This window comes from Macaca fascicularis, chromosome 2, assembly GCF_037993035.2.
Source record: "Macaca fascicularis isolate 582-1 chromosome 2, T2T-MFA8v1.1".
Taxonomy (NCBI): domain Eukaryota; kingdom Metazoa; phylum Chordata; class Mammalia; order Primates; family Cercopithecidae; genus Macaca; species Macaca fascicularis.
In genome coordinates, this window is record NC_088376.1 from 20,025,455 (window position 1) to 20,051,406 (window position 25,952).

At 35.6% G+C, this 25,952-nt stretch overlaps 1 protein-coding gene across 2 annotated transcripts in view; it reads right to left on the reverse strand.

The window, feature by feature from the left end:
* The window catches only part of ZCWPW2 (zinc finger CW-type and PWWP domain containing 2), a 159,521-nt gene that overhangs the window by 90,171 nt on the left and 43,398 nt on the right, over positions 1–25,952 (reverse strand). For both annotated transcript variants that reach the window (XR_012430625.1, XM_015445012.4), the window contains exons 3-4: positions 12,939–13,003; positions 8,461–8,805 (exon numbers count right to left, since the gene is read on the reverse strand). Coding sequence is in view for 1 of the 2 variants with exons in the window: in XM_015445012.4 (XP_015300498.3) it covers positions 8,461–8,792 (332 nt within the window). In the remaining variant the exon portion in view is untranslated. The remainder of the gene's footprint in view (positions 1–8,460; positions 8,806–12,938; positions 13,004–25,952) is intronic.

Sequence of the window (25,952 nt, forward strand, 5' to 3'; positions counted from 1 at the left end):
TAGAGGAAAGGGCAAATTTTGACAGGACAAGTAAGCTCAAGGGAATGCCAATGTATCAGGAAAAAACTCATGTTTTACATATTTGTTATCCAGTAGAAATGATCTTTAATAAGATAATTATTGCCCCCATAGAAGTTGAAGTTTAATCATGGTTTCAGGTGCCACGTAGCCAATTAGAAATACATGACTTCATGTTTAAATAGTGGTTTGGATGTATAAGTGGAGAGCAAACTTTACTTGGGGCTTTTCCCTAAACTGTTGGAAACAAAATGGATGAGTTGGAATCATGACTAAATGTTATATTTGCCAAGAACTCTCTGAACTGTACCTAATTGCAGGGGCTGATGGAAAAGGGAAGTTTTCCTTTCAGACACACACATTATGAGTATATTAATTCATATGCAAAATAATGCAAATGAAAAGTAATCAATTAATAATTTATAATACTAAAAGGATCTAGTAGAAATCTCAATTTATCAATTTATATACTGTGTCTAAAAAGTATCACTTGATTGCTTTGTTAACTTAAAGCCATATTTTATTACCAAACTGGACTATAATAGAATGCAAATATATTTTCTATAAATTAATTTTCATATTTTTGACAGAGCTTTGTCAAATATCTGTGTAAATATTCCTGAAGTAGTTACCGTAACAGAGCCTAGTTTCTGCTTCATGATATATCTTCCTGAATTAAGTGAGATATGCACTATTTTTTTCTCTAAAGAGTCCAGACTCTTTCTAGCCAAAAACAATAGTGTATGATCAATTTTCTTAAAAACAAGGCTGCTTGAACACTGTGGAGAGTTTTATCTTTGTAGTACATGCAGATGTTTCCATATCCTAGTATATAAAGGCACAACCCAAAAGCAAAATGCTACATATATATACACACACACACACACATATATATATATATATAATTTTTTTGAGATGGAGTTTTGCTCTTGTTGCCCAGGCTGGAGTGCAATAGGGCTATCTTGGCTCACTGCAACCTCTATCTCCCGGGTTCAAGCGATTCTCCTGCCTCAGCCTCCAGAGTTGCTGGGATTACAGGCATGCACCACCATGCCCAGCTAATTTTGAAATTTTAGTAGAGACAGGGTTTCTCCATGTTGGTCAGGCTGGTCTCGAACTCCCAACCTCAGGTGATCCTCCTGCCTTGGCCTCCCAAAGTGCTGGGATTACAGGCGTGAGTCACCGCACCTGGCCTACATATATATTTTTATAAGTACATAAATATATGCTGTGCCAGAATGTAGAAGTAAATATAACTGTTATAATTTGATTATTCTTGGAATCTGCACATAGGAAAAGAAAGTGCTATTCTCTTGACAATTATTTGTTTTTATTATATAGATACAAAGCAGTTCTAGATTCTGTATCAGTCTCTAGCTAGCTTTATTATAGTCAACTTTTTTGAGAAAGAATTACTCTGATATGTTGACAAGATTGAGTTTCTGAGCCTTAGAAGCTATATGTAAGGCCATAGGCTAAAGAGAACTGACACAGATAATGCTACACCACTAGGTATCTCTGGGGCCAGCAGCTAATCTTTCCACTTGGAACTTCAACATCTATGACATTGCTTAATTAAGAACTAATATTTGTTTCTAGTAGGTTAATTCTATCTTTATATTTCCCTATTGTAATTTATCCTGTTATTATCTTTCTATATATTTGTGCTACTGAATAAGCAATATAAGTAGATTTGAGTTTCTTAATCTGTATTTTGTGTGCTCAACTTAGTTTATAAAGAGAAATATATGTGACAACTTAGTCAGATGCATTCTACTCTCCAGTAAATAAGAAGGTAGACAGAGCTGTATTTTTTGGGCATTTTGATGTCCCTAATCATAGATTAGAGATAATTGAGGGACTGGGGTAAAACATGTTTCATTTTTAAGTCTTAAGCCTCAGTGACCAGCACAATACTTCAAAAGAAAAGTTTTAATCAAATTTCTAACACAGTATTTCAGACACAGTGACAAAAAAATCAATTTTTTTTAGCTAGAATTAAAACTTCAGAATTTTCATTAGAGGAAACAAACACTGTGCTTTCAAAATGTTAATTAGAAATAAGAAAAATTATGTGGGACTACAAATACCTTCATAAATTCTCATAAAATAAGTGTTCATATTCGTGTCTTTTAAAACATTTTTTCTTACGTAACTATTTCCTCTTGATGTCCCTCCTAAATTATTACATGGAAGCCGATTAACAATATAATTTTTAAACAACATTATCACATTTGATCTTTAGAAAAGCCCTCAGTAACAAAGGCCACATTTTTCTAGATTTCCCATATGTGCAAAGATAGTAAGCACATTAGTTTGCTAGGGCTGCCATAACAAAATACCACAGACTGGGTGGCTTAAACAATAGAAATTTATTTTTTCATAGTTGTGGGGGATTAACATCTAAGACTAATATGTTGACATGTTTGGTTTCTTCTGAAACCCCTCTCCTTGGCTTACAGACGTCCACCTTCTTGCTGTGTCCTTACATGGTCTTTCTTCTGTGCACGTCTTGGGTTCTAATCTCCTCTTCTTATAAGGAGGCCAGTCATATTGGATTAGGGTCCATCTTACTTTGGTCTCATTTTCATTTAATTACCTCTCTAAGAATCATATCTACAAATATGGTCGCATTCTGAGCTACTGGGGGTTAGAGACTTCAACATATGAATTTTGAGAGAACATAATTCAGCCATAACCATAAGTGATAGAGCAAGAACATACATCTAGGTATTGATTTAAAGGCTGTGTGTGTGTGTGGAGTGGGGGGAATAAGACCACCATAGTCTCTCTATGAAAGCCAAAATCCTATTTTCTTCATGGGGAATAGTTGAACATGAATGAAAACAAGGTAGTAAGCTAGAATATACATTTAAGAATGTTATGTTGAAAAATGCAATGTAAAATAGTAAGGGATTCCGGAAAGATAGCAGTAATGGTGGTATAGTTTTAGAATATCCTGAAATTTCCCCATAAATACAGTTAGGGCAACTATAATAGCAAAACCAAACCTGACGCACACCACCTATAATGAAACTAAGTGGTAACCTACCCACATGAACACCAAAATAGGAGCAAATGGGCACAAACTACTAAAAATTGTATGACCCCCACATAATATTAGCATCTATTTGAGAGGAAGGAGGGTGGGAGGAGGAGGAATGAGGACTTCAAACTTGCAACAAGCATTGACAGGAAAGTGCAGCAAGTTGAACTAAGAACAGCAGCCAAAACTGTGAGATGGATTGCAACAAAATCTGAAAGTGTTGGAAAAGTGTGGGCCCTACGAACCAACCAAGATTCATTCCAGGATAAAAGTTCACAGGGGCTGGGCACGGTGGCTCACACCTGTAATCCCAGCACTTTGGGAGGCCAAGGCAGGCGGATCATGAGGTCAGGAGATCGAGACCATCCTGGCTAACATGGCAAAACCCCGTCTCTATTAAAAATACAAAAAATTAGCCAGGTGTATTGGCAGGTGCCTGTAGTCCCAGTTACTTGGGAGGCTGAGGCAGGAGAATGGTATGAACCCAGGAGGCAGACCTTGCAGTGAACCCAGATTGCGCCACTGCACTCCAGCCTGGGCAACAGAGCGAGATTCTGTCTCAAAAAAAATAATAATAAAATTAAATAAAATTTTTTTAAAAAGTTCACAGAATGAGAAACTACTGGGAGCAAAACCTAAACTGAAGAGGACAGGATCAATAAGAAACAAAGGAAAAAGAAGATACAAATAAAAGTGGGGATATAACATCAAAGGCACCAACCATGACAGAAAAGAATGATAAAGTGGAGTTCATTAAAATAAAAAAAATCTGCTCTGCAAAGTCAATGTCAAAAGAATAAGATGACAAGCCACAGAGTGGGAGAAAATATTTGCAAAATATATATCTGATAAGACTGTGATATCCAAAATATACAAAGACCTCTTCAAACTTTACAATAAGAAAATGAACAACCAGATTTTAAAATGGGCAAAAAATCTTAACAGGCACCCTACCAAAGAAGATATACAAGATGGCAAATAAGCATATAAAAAGATACTCAAAAGCATATGTCCTTAGGAAAATACAAATTAAAACAATGAAATACCACTACACACCTATTAGAATGGCCAAAATCCAGGTAACACAAAATGCTGGCAGGGAGGTGAAGCAACATTGTTGGGAATGCAAAATAATACAGCCACTTTGGAAGACAGTTTAGCATTTTCTTAAAAAACAAACAACACCACACATACTCATAGCACACTGCCAGCAACTGCACTTCTTGGTATTTACCCGAAGGAACTGAAAACAGGTCCACATAGAAGCCTGCACATGGATGTATAGAAGCTTTATTCATAATTGCCAAAACTTGGAAGTAACCAAGATCTCCTTCAGTAGGCGAATGGAGAGATAAGTTGTCCTACGTATAGACAATGGAATATCATTCAGTTGCAAAAATACATGCGTAATCAAGCCATAAAAGGACATGGAAGACACGTAAATGCATATTACTAAAAAAAGAAGATAGTCTGAAAAGGCTAAATACTATACAATCCCAACTATATGGCATTCTAGAAAATACAATACTATGAAGATGGTAAAAAGATAAATGGTCACCAAGAGTTTGGATGAATGGAAGGGTAAATAGGAGAAACACAGAGAATTTTTAGGCCAATAAAACTATTCTGCATATACTATAATGGTGGACACATGTCATTATACATTTGTTAAAACCCACAGAATATGTAACACAAAGAATGAATCCTAAAGTAAACTATGGACTTAATTGATAATGATGAGTGAATGCTATTTCCTAGATTATAACAAATGTACCACACCAGTGTGAGATGTTGATGGTGGGGCAACCGTGGGTGTCAGAGGGAGAAGGGGATATGGGGAAACTCTCCATACTTTCCATTCCATTTTTCTGCAAACCTAAATAAAGTCAATTAATTAAAATAAATAAAAATGAAAGAACTCAAACAAATTTACAAGAAAAAAACAAACAACCCCATCAAAAAGTGGGCAAAGGATATGAACAGACAGTTCTCAAAAGAAGACATTCATACAGCCAACAGACACATGAAAAAATGCTCATCATCACTGGCCATCAGAGAAATGCAAATCAAAACCACAATGAGATACTATCTCACACCAGTTAGAATGGCAATCATTAAAAAGTCAGGAAACAACAGGTGCTGGAGAGGATGTGGAGAAATAGGAACACTTTTACACTGTTGGTGGGACTGTAAACTAGTTCAACCATTATGGAAAACAGTATGGCGATTCCTCAAGGATCTAGAACTAGAAGTACCATATGACCCAGCCATCCCATTACTGGGTATATACCCAAAGGATTATAAATCATGCTGCTATAAAGACACATGCACACGTATGTTTATTGCGGCACTATTCACAATAGCAAAGACTTGGAATCAACCCAAATGTCCATCAGTGACAGACTGGATTAAGAAAATGTGGCACATATACACCATGGAATACTATGCAGCCATTAAAATCAATGAGTTTGTGTCCTTTGTAGGGACATGGATGCAGCTAGAAACCATCATTCTCAGCAAACTATCGCAAGAACAGAAAACCAAACACCGCATGTTCTCACTCATAGGTGGGAACTGAACAATGAGATCACTTGGACTCGGGAAGGGGAACATCATACACCCGGGCCTATCATGGGGAGGGGGAGGGGGGAGGGATTGCATTGGGAGTTATACCTGATGTAAATGACGAGTTGATGGGTGCTGACGAGTTGATGGGTGCAGCATGCCAACATGGCACAAGTATACATATGTAACAAACCTGCACGTTATCCACATGTACTCTGGAACTTAAAGTATAATAATAATAAAAAAAAAATTTAAAAGTAAACATGAGGGAGAGAAAAACCTAGGAAATTTAAGAACAGGCCATATTTTTGATACTTTGAGAAAACAGTAAAATAAGGGCTCTGGAACTTTGAAGTAGGGGGGGAACAAGCTAAAAAACAAACAGCAACTATTCTCCAACGTATGGTTCTCAACAAGAAGTAGATTCATTTCTTTGTATTTCTCCTTCTATCAATAAATCTGTATGTTATATATGAAAAAAACATAAAAAGATTCTCAAAGTCACAGAGAAAATGATAGACTAGCTAGGGATCCTGTGACTTGAGGAATGACATGGCAGCGAGTTTCTTGTCACTTTATATTCCTCAGCTGGGTACTGAAGAAGTCAGTAACCCAGAAACACCGGTGAGTGCAACCAGACAAAGAAAAAAAGCTCCAGTGAAGCCTGCTCTTTTTAGCCAAAGGACCAGGATAGGGGGAGCCGAGCAAGACAGAAAACTTATACAGAATAACTGCTCTATCCCAGAAAAACGTCATGGAAAATATATGGCCTCCACATTTACCCCAATACCAAAGGCCAATGGTGAGCCTGGACTGCAAATCACCCAGTAATAATGGAGCACCCTTCCTGCTCAGGTGGTGGCAGAAAAGGCTTAGCTGGAAGCCGAGATTTTTACCACCTTCCAGTGTTAACAAGACCCTCCCCCTATGGTGTCAATGAAGTTCACCTGGCAACAATGAAAAGTTCGTCCTACCCCTACTAGCTAGGGTTGTGAGTGGGGAGCTTGAACTCTCTCCTCCGCCCAGTGGAATTGAGGCACCCTTCCCTACCTTGGAAATCAATAGAGGCTGAGTGGAGAACCTCGACTCTTACTCCCACGTGGGAGTAACAAAGAGGTGCTCCCATATATCCTGCTGATGTAGTAGCAAAAGCAGCCTGCTAAATAGGTTTAAATAAGATCCAAAATGAAAATAATATAAAGTCTAGTAAACAAATAGGAAATATAAAGAACTAAATGAACATTTTAGAATTGAAAATACAGTATTTTTAAAAGCTCAATGGATACTTTCAATACAGTATGAATATAACAGAGAAAAGAATCAGTGAACTTAAAAAGAGAACAATAGGAATAAACCAATCTGAACAGAGAGAAAATGAACTGAAAAAAACGTATTACTCCCTCTTGCCTTCTGAACAAATAAGAAGCCATTTCATATAAAAGTACTCAGGAAGAAAAGATTATAGCAGAATCTAATATAAAGATGTTATGGTAAATGCCCTACCAAAAAGTGAAAGCTTATCACAGAGGCATGGCCTTACAAAGATCAAAATTGTACCTGAAAGTTCAAATTGAGATAATAGAAATTAAGAAAATAATGCAAGTAATGAAAAAAAGCAACATAAATTATAATTAGAAAAACTAAAAAAAATAAAGTAAGTGATTAGAGAAAAAGATTTGATGATGAGAACACATGGACATATAGGAGGGAATGACAGACACTAGGGCCTACCAGAGGGTGGAAGGTGGGAGGAAGGAGAGGATTAGGAAAAATAACTAAGGAATACTAGGCTTAATACCTGGGTGATGAAATAATCTTCACCACAAACCCCCATCAAACAAGTGTACCTATACAACAAACCTGCATATGTATCCCTGAACCTAAAAAATTACAATTAAAAGAAAAAGATTTGAAAAGAGAAGAAACATAATTAATGAAATTTTTTTTGTGATTTTGACAAAAAAGACTAAACCAGAAGAAAAAAAGCAATTTATATACCTTCAGAAAAAAAAAGAAATTTTAAAAAATTGAAAAGATAAACACAGTTCAAGAAAAGGTAATACAAAAGATGGACAAACATCCACCATAAGTAATATCAGAATCCTAAAATAAGAAAATCAAAGCAATGCAACACAACAAATATAATAGGTTATAATTTAATAAACCTCAGCTAAAAATAAGACTTGAAGTTATATGATGAAAGTGCACACTGCATACTTGGGAAAACCAAACCAGAATGGGAAATATTGGAATATAATAAATCAACATAAATCTAAAGAAAAAATATTTTAGGTATCTAGGTAACAATTACAGAATACATTCTTTTCAAATGACTATGAAATATCAATAATATATGCCACAAGAAGGTACGGTGGGCCATACAATAAGAATCTTTGAAACTGATTATAACAGATTTAAATTAGAATGCAATAAGATACATTAAAATTCCCCAATATTTGGTAATTTAAAGACACACTTCTAAATAACCCATTTCAAAAAGGAAACGACAAAGAAAATCAGTAAATATTTCAAAATGAATAATAAAACATAGTATATCAAAATTTGTATGATGAAGCTACAACACTACTTGAAGAGAAGTTTGTAGCTTTAATTGCCTATATTGGGAAGAAAATAAGATTTGAATTCAGTTACCTAACTTTCCCATTTAAAAAGCTAGAAAAAAAAATCCAAAGAAGTATAGAAAAGAACAATGATAAGAAATCAAGAAACAAGTAGACAAAAGAAAAATGTTGAATCTTCAAAAAGATTTTTAATATTCATAAACCTGGCAAGACTATACCTCAAAAGTCATAAAACAACACAAACCTTACCTTGGCCAATTCTGTAATTTTACCAAAACCAGGCTTCCAAGAGGGAGCTGTGAATAGACAATCTTAAATCCACACTGATGAAGCTGAGACTCTTCAGGGAAGTCTTCTTCAGAAATTGAGCAGTTATTATATCTTGAATCAGTGTTCATGAAGCAGTACCATGGTTCATCATGATCAACTTTGGCTGCATCCTCACTTGACAACAATCTCCATTTCAAACAATTTTCATTCTCACATTGAACCCACACTTTGTTTACATACATGTTTTCCACTGAGGAATCCATTGCACAGTTACAATAATCAATCTTACCATCCAATTTTTCTTTATCCATTAAGGCATTTAATCTGGAAAATAAGAAAGAGGAAAATAACAAAATGAGGATTCAAGAGTATAAGGAGAGAAAATTCAAACCAAAATCAGAGAAATTCCTCTTTGATATCTTCCATGCCCATCCCCTCTCTATCCTACAAAGACTACATATGTTGAACACATTGTTTCCACCTACCCAGAAACAAAGGAACAAAATAGAAACAACGATCACTCTGAGCATAAAATGCACCAAAATTAAAAATAAGAAAAATATGATGGAACCAAAGAGTAGTAGAGGTTGACTACAGTTTCTATTAACCTAATATATAGCACATGTCTGGTATATAACAAGTACATTTTCCCATGATAACAGCTAAGCCTTATTGAATGCTGACTAGGGACCAGGTATTATTCTAAGTGCTTTATACACATGGCTCATATAGTCTTCCCAACAACCTTATTAGGCCCATTTTTACAGACAAAACTGAAGCTAAGAAATGTAAAGCAATTTGTCTCAGGTCCTGGAGCTGATACACAGTAGAGCTGGAATTTAAATGCCGGCAGTTTGATTCTAAGTTTGTTATCTTACCCATTAGTTTGTACTGCCTTTTGAGTATATATACAGCATGACTAAATGATCCTTTTCTTCTTCTGTCTCAGGAAATCAAATGCAGCAAAATATTTCAACATACAAAAATGCAAGATTTTTTAAAAATTAATCTCTTTCTTATATAGTTTCAGCTTTTATTCATTATTAATCAAATTTCTCAGAGCTTTTTTGTTAGAAAAATTGTAAACATATAAAAAGTTTGAATTGTGTAACAAAGCCCCCAAATTCTGGCTTCAATAACAATGTATATAGTAATAAATAAACATAAATAAAATACAAGTAAAACTAAGTATTGGCAACTTATTTTGCAATACAAAGTCTATTTCTTAAAAATAAAAAGACTGATGTACCATATACACGAATTAGTAAAACACTACTATCCAAGTATAAGCACCATTTAACGAATCCTTTAATTTACAAATTAATCATATATTTAGAAGCTCACTTACTAATATTTGTCATATACCTTACCAGGACCACGGCAAATTGCTTTAGAAATTTGTCAATGTATTTCAATAGCCACAGTTCAAAAATTTTGACCTATTAATCCCACTCATGCAAATGTAATAAAATACATTTTAAAAAGACGAACCAATACATACGAAGACCAAAAACATTCAGTGTAACACTGTTTTTCATACTGAAAGTGAAAAAGTCTAAAAACAGAATCAAATCTAGCAGAAGATATAAACTTTTACTAATGATATTTGTTTTACTGTGTTTAATTCTTTAATTGATGAGAAAATGCATAAGGAGCAAAACTGCAATGTGGATTGCAACTGAAGTGAATAAATTTTTTCTCTACTCTCTGGGTCACCAGTCAGTAAAGCAGAACTGACTGAGGTTAGACTTTGGAGGTTATGTGTTACTCACAGAGTCCCTGTCCTTTCCTAAACTTTCACTTCACATCAAGTGTGTGTGTGTGTGTGTGTGTGTGTGTGTGTGTGTGTGTGTAACAGCTTTTTTTGCTTGATTAGTTCCAATCTTCATATGTTGTCTTACTATGCTGGCTAAACCAGAGATAACATTGACTAGAAGCCATGATAGTAGATTTCTTTATCTAATTTTAAAGAGAATGCTTTGAATGTTTGACTGTTATGTTGGGAGTATGGTTTTCGTAGAGACCATTAAAAGGTTACAGAAAGTTGTTTTCCTTCTATTACCGGCCTACCAAAAGGATTTTTTTTATTGATATTAATCATAATGTGATGTTTAATTTCATTAAATTCTTTTCGGCATATACTGAGATAAATATATGGTTTTTCTTTTAAAACATATTAATTGGGTATATTATATTCATGGATTTTTTGAATAATAAACTATGCTTGTATTCTGGATAATCCCTACCTGGTTATGCCTCATAAGTTTTTAATATACAGTGCTGTATTTCATTTATTAATAATTAATATTTTTTACGTGTGTATAAATAAGATTTGTCTGTTATTTCTCCTTTTGTCTTTGTTTGGTTTCCATATGAAGATTATAAAGTTACTTCATTAAGTGAAGTAAAAAACGTTCCCCCGTTTTGGGAAAGTTTGCCTAAGGGAGGAATTGTCTAATTTTAACATAAATTTCATGAATTTTAGTATATCTATTATATTTCTCTCTTTCACTTTGAAGTTTATGCCCTTTTTTTTCTTCATTTATCTTCTCAGAGTTTATTAAACAACCAGAATTTGAGTCCCCTCATTTTTTTGAATTCTATTTAATGAATAGCTGCACTTTTCTTAATTCTTTATTTCCTTTTACTTTCTTTGGACATTCTTTGTCGCTCTTATTTTTCTCTTCTTGAGTTGATGCTTAGTTAATATATTTGCAGTCTCTTCTACTACGAGCATTCAAGGTTATACATTCCTCTCCCAGTATTGTTTTAGTATTTAGTTTTAAGCACGCAGTTTCTATTCATCTTTTACCCATGAGTTACTTAATTCAAAAAATTCAGAAGGTAGGGGTATTTAAGAGTTTTTATTATTGATTTTTAATGTAATTGTATTTTGGTTAGAGAATATAATCTGTGTGATATTGATTTTTTTGGCATTTGTTTTGTTTTGTGGCCCTACTTAACAATACTTGTGAATGTTATATGTGTGCAAAAAAAGGATGTGTAGTTTTCAATTGTTGGGTGCAACGTGTACATTTAATCATTATACCAAGCTTTGTATCAACCATTACAAATAAAATTTTATGATTGTGGGGTTAATTTTCTCTATCCATACGAATTGGTTGATATATTAATTACTTAAAGGGCTATGTTAAAATCTCCCATAGTAATTGTGGATTTGTCCATTTATCCTGTAATTTTGTCAGGTTTCTTTGCTTATTAAATATATACATGTTCAGATTTGTGACATCTTGCTGGTGAATTCTTCCTCATGTTATGTAATGATGCAATTTATCCCTAATAATGTTCTTTGCCAATATACTAACTTAATTAGTAGACCAAACTACTTGGTCCACTATTAACATAGCAATTAAGATAGTACTTACGTTTATGATTGGCTTGGTCCTAGTTATAACTCTTACCATCCCTTTACTTTTACCCTTTCTAATATTATGGATTTCTTTGTCTCTGTCTCCTGTAAACAGTATATTGTTGGGATTTGCATTTTTATCCAATCTAAGATATGATCTGCTAACCAGTGATTTTAGTTCATTTAGTTTGACACTGACATACTTGCATTTTTGTGCACCTTTTATTAATTATGCTATTTCTTTACTTCTTTTTTCCTTTCCTAACTTGTATTAAAACAAATTAATATTTTTCTTCTCTATACTGGTTTTCACAAGTTTATGTTATTTTTATTACTTTAATAGTTACCCTTAATATGTGATTTAACAAGGTATAAATTAATCAATGTCTCTACCTTCTTCAGAATAACAGAATGCTTTAATTCAGATGACCTTTGTGCCTTTAGCTCATTTCTTTCCAGCATCACAGTTCTATTTGGCATTTATACCTCAAAATGAGTCATAATTATCACTTGTGTGTTTTCTACAATGTTCATTTAGATTTTTTTTCCATATGTTTTCCAGTTTCTTTGCCATCATTATTTACTACACCTAAAGGTATTCATTGAATAAGGATGGTGACAGAAAGGGATGAAATAGCAGCCGGGCATGGTTGAGAGAGAGAGAGAAAGAAAGAAAGAAAAAATTAAGCCATCTGGAATATCTGGAATATTTTCTGTGTTTGTGAATAAATAAGATGGAAGACTCTACTTTTTGTCTAAGTAGTTAACCAATGATCCAAATAATATTTATTTAATTCTTCATCTTTTAGTAATTGGTCTGAAATGGCATTTATCCGAATTCACATATGTGCACATAAATCTATTTCTGGGCTCTGTATTCCTTTCTTTCAGATGTCCTTCCCTGTACCAAAAGAGATTCAGAAAATTCTAAGTCTAAAGCAGATATCTGCATGAACAACTGAGCTGAGGGAAAATAGTTGGGGTACAGATCTAGAAACAATGAGATTATCAATAACAAGTTCATTCAAGGACATTCTATTTATTTTTATTTAATAAGTAAGAAAAAATAGGCTTTACTAATACTTACTATGAAATTGACACTGGAATCTTCACTAAGACCATATGTAAGCTGGTCATATGGGAGGTCTCCTGCTGAAAAGGTGGGAGATGCCATAACTTAAGAGGGTTTCACAAATGTGCCTTTCAGTTATTCATTTACACTTACTATAATGCAATGTATTGGAGTTACATTTAACTAACTAAACAAGTTTATAGAATATATTATCTAGATTATTCCTCAGAAAATAAAGTTACGTTAAAAAATTTCTAAAAAGAAACAGAAAAACTTGACAATATTAATAATACAAATAATGAAGTATGAGAGAGATGACAGAAAGAAGAAAGTAATTACTGTCACTCAATCACTTAGCATTTTGTCCAACTTGCAGCCAATGGATTGCTATAAAGGGGAAAGTTTGTGGCACCACATCAATGGAAAGCTTATGAAAATTCATTATGACAGTCTATTATAAAATGTTAAGGGGATTAAAAGATTACTTTTAAATGCTAGATAACGTTTTCAGATTTTCTTAGGAAGTTGGGTCTCATAGTGGATAATACTGAGAAGATAAACTAACACTAAGAAAATGTCATTATTACTTAGTGATACTCATTTTCAATTGCATCTAACTTAAACCTCTTGGTATTTTAGATTTGATATGTTTTATCCAGGCTAATAGAATTTAGAATATAGATCATAAAATGCTTATTCTTTTCAAACCAGATTCTCATTGATTCCATTACATTTTCTCCAACACTTTGCTGGTTTTCAAAATTCCTGCCACATATAAGATGCAAATGACAATGAGGAAGTGAATGTGGTCACAAGAATGCTAGAGCCTTCGAAGGGATCCCAATATAATCATACCTAAGTAGATCAGAATTAGTTTATAAAGACATTGACAAATGCAAAGCTCTGCTCAGTACAATATTTGCTTCATTCAACTTTTGTTTCTAAATTTTTATTTCATAACTTACTTATATTGAACTAGAAAATGCAGAAAACCAAAATATTAAATTTTAAAAATAGAAAACACAGAATGGCTATTTAAAATTATAAAGCCTTAAGTACAAGGAAATGGATATGAATGGTTATGGACACTCAATTTTCAGCCAGACAACTCTACCACTCTTTACTAGGCAAATAAGTTCACCACTCAAAATCTCTGATCCCTTACCTGGGGATAATAAGAGTATTACTTATTACCCTATATTGAACTCCTAGCATATTATTTTGCACACTATAGATACTCAATATTTTTTGAATAAATGGATGACTTTAAACATCAATTCAAATATTGAGTTCCTATTAAATGTTAGACACTGTGAACAAAAGATGAACAAGAAACAATCCCCGTTCTTGACTCAGAACATAGATACCAAGTTCCATAAAATAGTTGATAAATGCAGTACAGTGTGATAAATGTTAGATGCACAAATACCTAGGAGAACACAAATGAGAAAATAATTTTCTTAAAATAAGAAGGCTCCATGAAGGATGCATGGAGCAGCTGAACATGAAAAGATAAGTAGCTCACTTCAGCGAGGTGAAGGAGCAAAGGAGCACATAAGAGGAAACTCGCCAGGTGCAATGGCTCAGGCCTGTAATCTCAACATTTTGGAAGGCCAAGGTGAGAGGATCACTTGTACCCAGGAGTTTGAGACCAGTCTGGGCAACATAGTAAGACTCGATCTCTACCAAAAATAATTAAATTAGCTGGGTGTTACAGGGCACACCTGTATTCCCACTATTCAGAAGGTGGAGGCATAAGGATTGCTTCAGCTCAGGAGTTGGAAGCTGCAGTGAGCTATAATCATGTCACTGCAGTGTAGCCTGGGTAACAGACTAAGACTTTGTCTGTCAAAAAAAAAAAAAAAAAAAAAAAAGAAAGAAAGAAAGAAAAGAAAAGGAAATTCCATGAAAACATGCATGCATGTATAATGATGCACAGCATGTACAAAAATATTGAGCTCAGCTGTTAGAACACTTTTTAAGGGAAGCAAAGGTCATAGCAGGTGAGGGTGGAAAAACCTCAGAAGCATCTTATTTACCGTGTTAGGTTAATAGACATTATTATCCTGGAAGCAAAGAGGAGTCATTGTCTGTTTAAAACTAAGAGTATCACAAAAAATAAGATACTTCATAATTTCCAAGGCACATATTTTTACATTAAACATCTCAGCAGCCACACTGTATCTTCCAGTCAATATCCTCTCAAAGTCATTATGTAGTTGTCATTGCCTGTACATGAATACACTTGATAATTTAAAGTATAAGCACACCCAAAAGTGCACAGATATGGTTTTCTCATGCTATGACTGGACAACAGTCACTATGAAAGCATTTCAAGAACTCTGATGACTTCTAAATTTTCTTCAGGGTCGTTCTGCCATTTTCTTGGATAGTAGATCTTGGCTTCTGTTGAGATTGCTAATTTATCAGATGGTCATTTAGCTACACCCTTCATGTTCTTTCCTGAACATGCTTTCTCATTCTTTACTATATGTATAGGCTGAGAAGTTTCCAAATCCTTAAGCACTGCTTCTCTTTTGATTAACAATTCCATCTTTAAATCATTTCTCTCCTCTTATACTTTACTATTAGCAGTCAAGAAGAGCCAAGCCACAGCTTCAACACTTTGCTCAGATATTTCCTTCAGTCAAATATTCAATTTAATCACTCACAGTTCTACCTTCCACAAAACACTAGAACATGAACACAATTGAGCCAAGTTCTTTGCCACATGATAATAAGGATGGTCTTTGCTCCATTGCTTTATGATATGTTCCTCATTTCCATCTGAGAATGGCCTCCCACTAAAATGGCCTTTAATGTCTATATTTCTACCAACATTCTCTTCAGGATCACTTAGGCATTGTTTAAGAAGATTGAGATATTCTCTACTGCGCTCCTCTTTTCTTTCTGGGCCTTCACCAGTATCATCCTTAACATTCTGCTGGCCGGGCAGGGTGACTCACGTCTGTAATTCCAGCACTTTGGGAGGCTGAGGCAGGCAGATCACAAGGTCAGGAGTTAGAGACCAGCCTGACCAACATAGTGAAACCCCATCTCTACTAAAAATACAAAAATTAGCCAGGCATGTGGTGGGTGCCTGTAATCCTGGCTACCTGGGAGGTTGAGGCAGAAGAATCACTTGAAACCGGAAGGCGGAGGTTGCAGTGAGCCAAGATCGTGCCACTGCACTGCATCCTGGGCAACAAGAGTGAAACTCCATCTCAAAACAACAACAAAAAACTGTTTACAGCAATGTATGCTTTTTCTAGCATGCCCCTCAAAACTCTGCAAGCCTCTACCCTAAATCCACTATCACATTCTTAGGAAAGTATTATAGCAGCACCTCCACTTCTCAGTACCAATTTCCTGCCTTAGTATGTTCAGGCTGCAAAGCCCTACCACCTAATGCCACCTCCCAAAGGCTCTATCTCCTAATACCTTGGAGGTTAGGATTTGAAAATATCAATTTTGGGGGACACAGACATTCAGACCATAGCAATATGATATGGAAAGACCAACATCGAAGACTGAATTGAAAAGTGATTGAGGAAAAGTACTTTTATATGAATAAGCTTTAGGAATTCTATAACCAAATTTATTTCACTTATATTTTATTTTTTATGTGAGATGTGATAAGAATATATGTCTAAATGAGTTCAAAATAAATATTTCATTTCCATTGGTTATTGGGGAACAGGTGGTATTTGGTTACATGAGTAAGTTCTTTAGTGGTGATTTGTGAGATTTTGGTGCATGCACCATCGAAGCAGTATACAGTGTGCCCTATTTGTAGTCTTTTATCCCTCACCCTCCTTCCATTATTTCCTCCTAAGTACCCAAAGTCCATTGTGTCATTCTCATCCCTTTGCATCCTCATAGCTTAGCTCTCACTTATAAGTGAGAAATGCGATGTTTGGTTTTCCATTCCTGAGTTACATCACTTAGAATAATAGTCTACAACCTCATCCAGGTTGCTGTGAATGCCATTAATTCATTCTTTTTAATGGCTAAGTAGTAATCCATCATATATATATATATCACCGTTCCTTTATCCACCCATTGATTTATGGGCACGTGGATGTGGGTTGGTTCCATGGCTGCCATGAACATGCATGTGCAGGTACATTTTTCATGTAATGACTTTTTTCCCTCTGGGTAGATAGCCAGTAGTGACAATGCTGGATCAAATGGCAGTTCTACTTCTAGTTCTTTATGGAATTTCCACACAGTTTTCCATAGTGGTTGTACTAGTTTACATTCCCACCAGCCGTGTAGAAGTGTTCCCTGTTCACTGCATCCATGCCAACATCTGTTTTTTGAATTTTTGATTATGGCCATTCTTGCAGGAGTAAGGTGGTATGAATAAGTAAGGTGGTATGAATAACTACAATGTGGTTTTGATTTGCATTTCCCTGATCATTCATGATGTCGAGCATCTTTTCATATGTTTTTTGGTCATTTGTATATCTTCTTTTGAGAATTGTGTATTCATGTCCTTAGGCCACTTTTTGATTTTTTTTTTTTTTCCTTGTTAATTTATTTGAGCTCATTGTAGATTCTGGATATTAGTCCTTTGTCAGATGTATAGGTTGTGAAGAATTTTTTTCCACTCTCTGGGTTGTTTATTCTGCTGACTGTTCCTTTGCCATGCAAAAGCTCTTTACTTAAGTCCCAGCTATTTGTTTTTGTTTTTATTGCATTTTCTTTTGTGTTCTTGGTCATGAAATCCTTGCCTAAGCCAATGTCTAGCAGGGTTTTTCCAATATTATCTTCTAGAATTTTTATAGTTTCAGGTATTAGATTTAAGTCCTTAATCCATCTTGAGTTTATTTCTGTGTAAGGTGACAGATGAGGATCCAGTTTCATTCTCCTACATGTGGCTAACCAATTATCCCAGCACCATTTGTTGAAAAGGGTGTCCTTTCCTCACTTTATGTTTTTGTTTGCTTTGTTGAAGATCAGTTGGCTGTAAGTATTTGGGTTTATTTCTGGGTTCTCTACTCTGTTCCATTGGTTTCTGTGTCTATTTTTATACCAGTACCATGCTGTTTTGGTGACTATGGCCTTATACTGTAGTTTGAAATCAGGTAATGTGATGCCTCCAGATTTGTTCCGTTTGCTTAGTCTTGCTTTGGCTATGCGGGCTCTTTTTTGGTTCCATATAAATTTTAGAATTTTTTTTCTAATTCTGTGAAGAATGATGATGGTATTTTGATGGGAATTGCATTGAATTTGTAGATTGCTCTTGGCAGTATGGACACTTTCACAATATTGATTCTACCCATCCATGAGCCTGGGATGTGTTTTCATTTGTTTGTGTTGTCTATGATTTCTAACAGCAGTGTTCTGTAGTTTTCCTTGTAGATGTCTTTCACCTCCTTAGTTAGGTATATTCCTAAGTAATTTTTTTCAGCTATTGTAAAAGGGGTTGAGTTCTTGATTTGATTCTCAGCTTTGTTGCTGTTGGTATATAGAAGAGCTACTGATTTGTACACATTAATTATGTATCCTGAAACTTAGCTGAATTATTTTATCAGTTCTAGGGGCTTTCTGGAGAAGTCTTTAGGGTTTTCTAGGTAAACACTCACATCATCAGCAAATAGCAACAGTTCGACTTTCTCTTCACCGATTTGGATACCCTTTATTTCCTTCTCTTGTCTGACTGCTCTGGCTAGGACTTCCAGTACTATGTGGAAGAGGAGTGGTGAGAGTGGGCATCCTTATCTTGTTCCAGTTCTCAGAGGGAATGCTTTCAATTTTTTCTCATTCAGTATTATGTTGGCTGTGAGTTTGTCAAAGATGGCTTTTATTACACTGAGATTTGTCCCTTGTATGCTGATTTTGCTGAGAGTTTTAATCACAAAAGGATGCTGGATTTTGTCAAATGCTTTTGCTGCATCTATTGAGATAATCATGTGATTTTTGTTTTTAATTTTGTTTATGTGGTATATCATATTTATTGACTTGCATATGTTAAACCATCCCTACATCTCTGATATGAAACTCACTTGGTCATGGCAGATTATTTTTTAATATGTTGTTGGATTTGATTAGCTAGTATTTTGTTAAGGATTTTAGCATCTATGTTCATCAGGAATATTGGTCTGTAGTTTTCTTTTTTGCTTATTTCTTTTCCTGGTTTTGGTATTAGGGTGATACTGGCTTCATAGAATGATTTAAGAAGGGTTCCCTCTTTCTTTATCTTGTGAAATAGTGTCAATAGGATTGGTACCAATTCTTCTTTGAATGTCTGGCAGAATTTTGCTGTGAATCCGTCTCATCCTGGACTTATTTTTGTTGGTAATTTTTAAATTACCATTTCAATGTTGCTGCTTGTTATTGGTCTGTTCAGGGTATCTAACTCTTCCTGATTTAAGCTAACACGGGTGTATCTTTCCAGGAATTTTTCCATCTCTTCTAGGTTTTCTAGTTTATGTGTGTAAAGGTGTTCATAGTAGCCTTGAATGATATTTTGTATTTCTGTAGTGTCAGTTGTAATATCTCTCATTTCATTTCATATTGAGCTTACTTGGATTTTCTCTCTTCTTGGTTAATCTTGCTAATAGTCTATCAGTTTTATTTATCTTTTCAAATAACTAGCTTTTTGTTTCATCTATCTTTTGTATTTTTTTGTTTGTTTGTTTCAATTTCATTTAGTTCTGTTCTGATCTTGGTTGTTTCCTTTCTTCTGCTGGGTTTGGGTTTTTTTCTTGTTTCTCTCATTCCTTGACGTGTGACTATAGACTGTCTGATAGTGCTCTTTCAGACTTTTTGAGATAGGCATTTAGGGTTAAGAAGTTTCCTCTTAGCACCACCTTTGCTGTATCCTAGAGGTTTTGATAGGTTGTATCACTATTGTCATTTAGGTTGAAGATTTTTTAAATTTCCATCTTGATTTCATTTTTGACCCAATGATCATTCAGGAGCAGGTTAATTTCCATGTATTTGCTTAATTTTGAAGGTTCCTTTTGGAGTTGATTTTCAGTTTTATTCTACTGTGGTCTGAAAGAGTGCCTAATATAATTTCAATTTTCTTAATTTTATTGAGGCTTGTTTTGTGGCCTATAATATGGTCTATCTTAGAGAAAGTTCTATGTGCTGCTGAAAAGATTGTATATTCTGCAGTTGTCAGATGAAATGTTCTGTATAAATCTGTTAGGTCCATTTGTTCCAGGGTATAGTTTAAACCCATTGTTTCTTTGTTGACTTTCTGTTTTGATGATCTGTCTAGTGCTCTCAGTGGAGTATTGAAGTCCCCCACTATTATTGTGTTGCTGTCTATCTCATTTCTTAGGTCTATTAGTAATTGTTTTATAAATTTGGGAGTTCCAGTGTTAGGTGCATTTATATTTAGGATTGTGGTATTTTCCTGTTGGACAAGGCCTTTTGTCATTATATTTTGTCCCTCTTTGTCTTTTGTAACTGCTGCTTTAAAGTTTGTTTTGTCTGATATAAGAATAGCTACTCCTGCTCACTTTTGGTGCCCATTTGCGTGAAATGTTTTTTTCCATCCCTTTACCTTACATCTATATGAGTCCTTATGTGTTAGGTGAGTCTCTTGAAGGCAGCAGATAGTTGGCTGGTGAATTCTTATCCATTCTGCAATTCTTCATCTTTTAAGTGGAGGATTTAGGCCATTTACATTCAATGTTAGTATTGAGATGTGGGGCTCCATTCCATTCCTCTTTCTATTTGTTACCTGCATACCTTGTTTTTTGTTTATTTTTGTGTTTTTTAAAGCTGTATTTTTGTTTTATAGGTCCTGTGAGATTTATGCTTTAAAGAGGTTTTGTTTTGATGTGTTTCCAGGATTTGTTTCAAGATTTAGAGCTTCTTTTAGCAGTTCCTGTAGTGGTAGCTTGGTCGTGGCAAATTATCTTAGCATTTCTTTGTCTGAAAAAGACTGTATTTTTCCTTTGTATATGAAGCTTAGTTTTGCTGGAAGCAAAATTCTTGACTGATATTTCTTTTATTTGAGGAGGCTGAAGAGGCCCCAATCCCTTCTAGCTTGTAGGGTTTCTGCTGAGAAATCTGCTGTCAATCTGATAGGTTTTCCTTTATAGGTTACCTGGTGCTTTTGTCTTACAGCTCTTAAGATTCTTTCCTTTATCTTAACTTTAGGTAACTTGATGACAATGCCTAGGTGATGATCTTTTTGTGATGAATTTCCCAGGTATTCTTTGTGCTTCTTGTATTTGAATGTCTAAGTCTATAGCAAGGCTGAAGAAGCTTTCCTTGATTATTCTCCCAGATATGTTTTCCAAACTTTAAGATTTCTCTTCTTCCTTAGGAACACCAATTATTCTTAGGTTTGGTCATTTAACATAATCCCAGACTTCTTGGAGGCTTTGTTCGTTTTTTCTTTTTGTTGTTGTTTTTTGTATTTGTTGGATTGGGTTAATTCGAAGATCTTATCTTCAAGCTTTGAATTTCTTTCTTCTACTTGTTCCATTGTATTGCTGAGACTTTCCAGAGCATTTTGCATTTCATTAAGTGTGTTCACCGTTTCCTGAAGTTTTGACTGTTTTTCTGTTTATGCTATCTATTTTGCTGAATGTTCGTCCCTTCACTTCTTGTATCATTTTTTTTTTTTTTTTAATTTCCTTACATTGAGCTTTACCTTTCTCTGGTGCCTCCCTGATTAGTTTAATAACTAACCTCCTGCATTCTTTTTCAGGTAAATCAGGGATTTCTTCTTGGTTTGGGTCCATTGCTGGTGAGCTAGTGTGATTTTTGGGGGGTGTTAAAGATCCTTGCTTTGTCATATTACCAGAGTTGATTTTCTGGTTTCTTCTCATTTGGGTAGGCTCTGTCAGATGGAAGGTCTAGGGTTAAAGGCTATTGTTCAGATTATTTTGTCCTATGGGGTATTACCTTGATGTAGTACTCTCCCCTTTTTCCTATGGACATGGCTTCCTAAGAGCTGAGCTGTAGTGATTATCTGTCTTCTGGATCTAGCCACCCAGCAAGTCTACCAGGCCACGCTGGTACTGGGGGTTGTCTACACAGAGTCCTGTGAAGTGAACCATCTCTGGGTTTCTCAGCCACAAATACCAGCACCTGTTTTGGTCGAGATGGCAGGGGGATGAAATGGACTCTGTGAGGTTCCTTAGCTTTGGTGGTTTAATGCACTACTTTTGTGCTGGTTGGCCTCCTGCCGGGAGGTGATGCTTTCCAGAGAGCATCAGCTGTGGCAGTATGGAAAGGAACAGGTGGTGGGCAGGGCCTTAGAACTCTCAAGAGTATATGCCATATGTCTTCAGTTACCAGGGTGGGTGGGAAAGAACCATTGGGTGTATGTCTGAGCTCAGACTCTCCTTGGGTGGGTCTTGCTGCAGCTGCTGTGGAGGATGGGGGTGAGGTTCCCAGGTCCAAGGAGTTATGTTCCTAGCAGGATTATGGCTGTCTATATGGAGTCATGCAGATTGTCAGGGAAGTGGGGGACAGCCAGAGTCACAGGCCTCACCCAGCTCCCAAACAATCTGAAGGGCTAGTCTCACCCCCACCATTCCCCCACCAACATCACCAAGTCTCTTTCCAGGCAGTGGGCAGGTGGGGCTGAGAACTTGCCCCAGGCTACCCACCCCCCAGTTGCAAAAGCAAGTATGGCTTTCCTTGTTACCCACCTGTAGAGTCTGCACACCAGATTCATGCCCTCCTCTGAGTTTTGGCAAAGAGGCCTCTTGATCATTTCAAATCATTACAAAGTTCAGCTGGATATTGCCTTCTCCCTGTGGCCTGTTCTCAGTGCTTCTGGCCACCCTCCTGAAGGACCCCTGTGAGGTCAGGCAGATATGGCTTTCTAGGGGACCCAGCGAGCTCACAGGGCTTTTCCTGCTGCTTCCTCTACCCCTGTATTTCACTCGGCTCTATAAATGGACTCAGCTCCAGGTAAGGCCAGCATCTTCTCCTGTAATCTAGATCTTCAGTTTCCCCCGTGGTGGTGTGTATTTGGGGGCAGACAATTTCCCTTTCCCACTTTGCAGTATTTGGGGTGTCTCCCAGGTCTTGCAGGAGCAATCTGGTTCCTTCAGAGGGTCTGTGGCTCCTCTCAGGTTTCTCGATTTATTCCTGCAGTCATTCTGGAGCAAAAATTAACGATGCAAGCCTCCACACACTGTTCTCTCCATCCGAGTTGAAGCTGCAATCTAGTTCTGTCTCCCATCCACCATCCAAAATAACTTTTTAAATAACTATAATGTAAAAATTCTAGGAATTAAGAAAGTGTTGTATCCCACCCCCAAGATGATTACATTTGAGGATGGGGCCTTTGGGAGGTAATTAGATCATCAGAGGACAGCCCTCATTATGGGATTAATGTCATTACAATAAGAAATAGCACAGAGTTTGCTTTTTTACCTTGCCTCGTCACCATGTGAAGATACAGTGAGAAGATAGCCATCTGAAAACCAGGAAGCACTCCCCCATCAGATACAGGACCTGCTGTCACCTTGATCTTGGAGTTTTTAGCCTCCAGAACTGTGAGAAATACATGTTTGTTGTTGAACGCACCCAGTCTATGGTAATTTGTTATAGCAGACTGACAATGTCTTACATTTAATTTGTGTTTTGGAAGAGATGCAGAGAATATAGAAGCAGAACAACTAGCTAGTAAGAAAGCTACTAAAATGTACATATAAAACATAATGAAAACTTCATTAGGACAACAGAAATAATGTAGAAATAAGCATTACTAGATAATCTGAATTTATTAAAGAGAACATCCAGGCCTGTAGAGTCCTACTAAGTAGTTCTAAGCAACTTAGTAACAGTACAATTATTATAGGTATGTATAGCTTTAAGTGTAATTCATGAGCTACATAAAAGAAATTAAGAAAAGTCTGTTGATTTTACATAAATTCTACAAAGATTTCTGTATTCTATACATGTTATTTTTATTTAATTATGTATTTTTGAGATAGAGTCTCATTCTGTTGCCCAGGCTGGAGTGCAGTGATGCTATCTTGGCTCACCACAACCTCTGCCTTTTGGCTTCAAGCAATTCTCCTGCCTCAGACTCCCAAGTAGCTGAGACTACAGGTGCCCACCACCATGCCCAGTTAATTTTTGTATTTTTAGTGGAGACAAGGTCTCGCCATGTTGGCTAGGCTGGTCTCAAACTGCTGACCTCAAATGATCCACCTGCCTTGGCCTCCCAAAGAGCTGGGATTAGAGGCATGAGCCACCACGCCTAGCCCATACATGTTATTTTTAAATGTTACAGCAGAGTTTGAAAAAAAATAGAAAATAAGATCAATTATTCTTGAATTAAAATATTACACAGTTTTTGTGTTCATTAAAGCAAAAGTATTTAAGATGGAATATAGCCAATATAAATTCTTGTGAAGCATCCATTTTTATTACAATGTATAACCATTTTGTGACTGATGTATCCAAAATCCAAAAAGGTAAAATCACAACACACCCAAGGGGTTTTGAACAATACCAGAATTTTTTTTTTTTTTTTTTTTTTTGAGACAGAGTCTGGCTTTGTCACACAGGCAGAGTACAGTGATGTGATCTTCTCTCACTGCAACCTCTGCTTCCCAGGTTCAAATGATTCTCATGCCTCAGACTCCCAAGAAGCTGGGAATACAGGCATGTGCCACCATGCCCAGCTAATTTTTGTATTTTTAATAAAGATGGAGTTTCACCATGTTGGCCAGGCTGGTCTCAAACTCCTGGCTTTACGCAATCCGTCCACCTCAGCCTCCAAAAGTGCTAGGATTACAGGTGTGAGCCACTGCGCCCGGCCTAATACTAGAATGTAATGAGACAGTATGAATAAATACATATGGAATAGGAATGAAGATAAATGGCTACTTGTGATAGAAATTGCTTTTACTGTTTGTATGTGAATGAGAAAAATGATTGTTCTTCCAAAGTTGTTGTTCTTTCACTCTATAACATTTTTGTTATAGGAAGATATATATCCATTTTTAGCTAGAGGCTATCAGAGATTATGCAACTCTCTTAGGTTTGAGAAAAATAACAGTATTTGTATCACTGTCTTCAGAGTCAGAGAATTTTGGCATTATAATTTTAATTTTCATGATTTTCACTTTCTAGATAACATCTCACTTGTAAACAATGCTTATAAGGCTGCAATACCGAACATATAATGTGTTTTCAGTCAAACCTTCATTTTAAAAATGAAATGTTCACATAATGCCATTTTTAAAGTAACAGGATTAAAAGAATGTTACTTATTTGTGTCCTGCCTACCTCTAGAAAGAACTTGAAATGATTAATAAAATAATTCTAAAGATATGGATTAAAATTTTGTAATATTTTAGAGACAGTAGAAAAATATCAAGACTTGAAGTCAAAAGTATTTTTCATACTTGTTATTCAACTTTCTAGCTGTATAATCTCTAGAGGACCTCTGTGTTCTTATCTGTAAAGAGAATAGGGCTAGATGATCTCTAAAATTTGTTCTGTTCTAATGTTTCATGATTTATCCATTCTGGCCTTTCCGATTTTCCTCAAAAACTCTCTACTTCCCCTGCTGCATTATCAGCTTCTTCGCCCTTTCTACCAGCTTCATTGAGGTATAATTGACAAAAACTGTATATACCAAGGTATATAACATGATGTTTTGACATAGATACATTGCAAAATACCACAATCAAATTAATATACCCATCAACTTTCACAGTTATCTATTACTTTTTCTGATAAGAAAAATTAAGATCTACTATCTTAGCGAATTTCAAGTATATATTATTAAATATAGTCACTATGCTGTACATTAGGTCTCTATAACTGAAGGATTTTATAACTGCAAGTTTGTACTCTTTGATCAACATCTCCCTATTTTTCCACTCCAAGCCCTCTGGTAACCACCCTTCTACTTTGTTTCCATCAGTACAACTTTATCAAATTCTAAATATAATTGGATGATACAGTATTTGTCTTTTTGTGTCTGGCTTATTTCATTTAGCATAATGTACTCCAGGCTTATTCAGCTGTCATAATGACAAAATTTTCTCCTTTTTAAGGCTAAATAATATTCCATTGCATGTA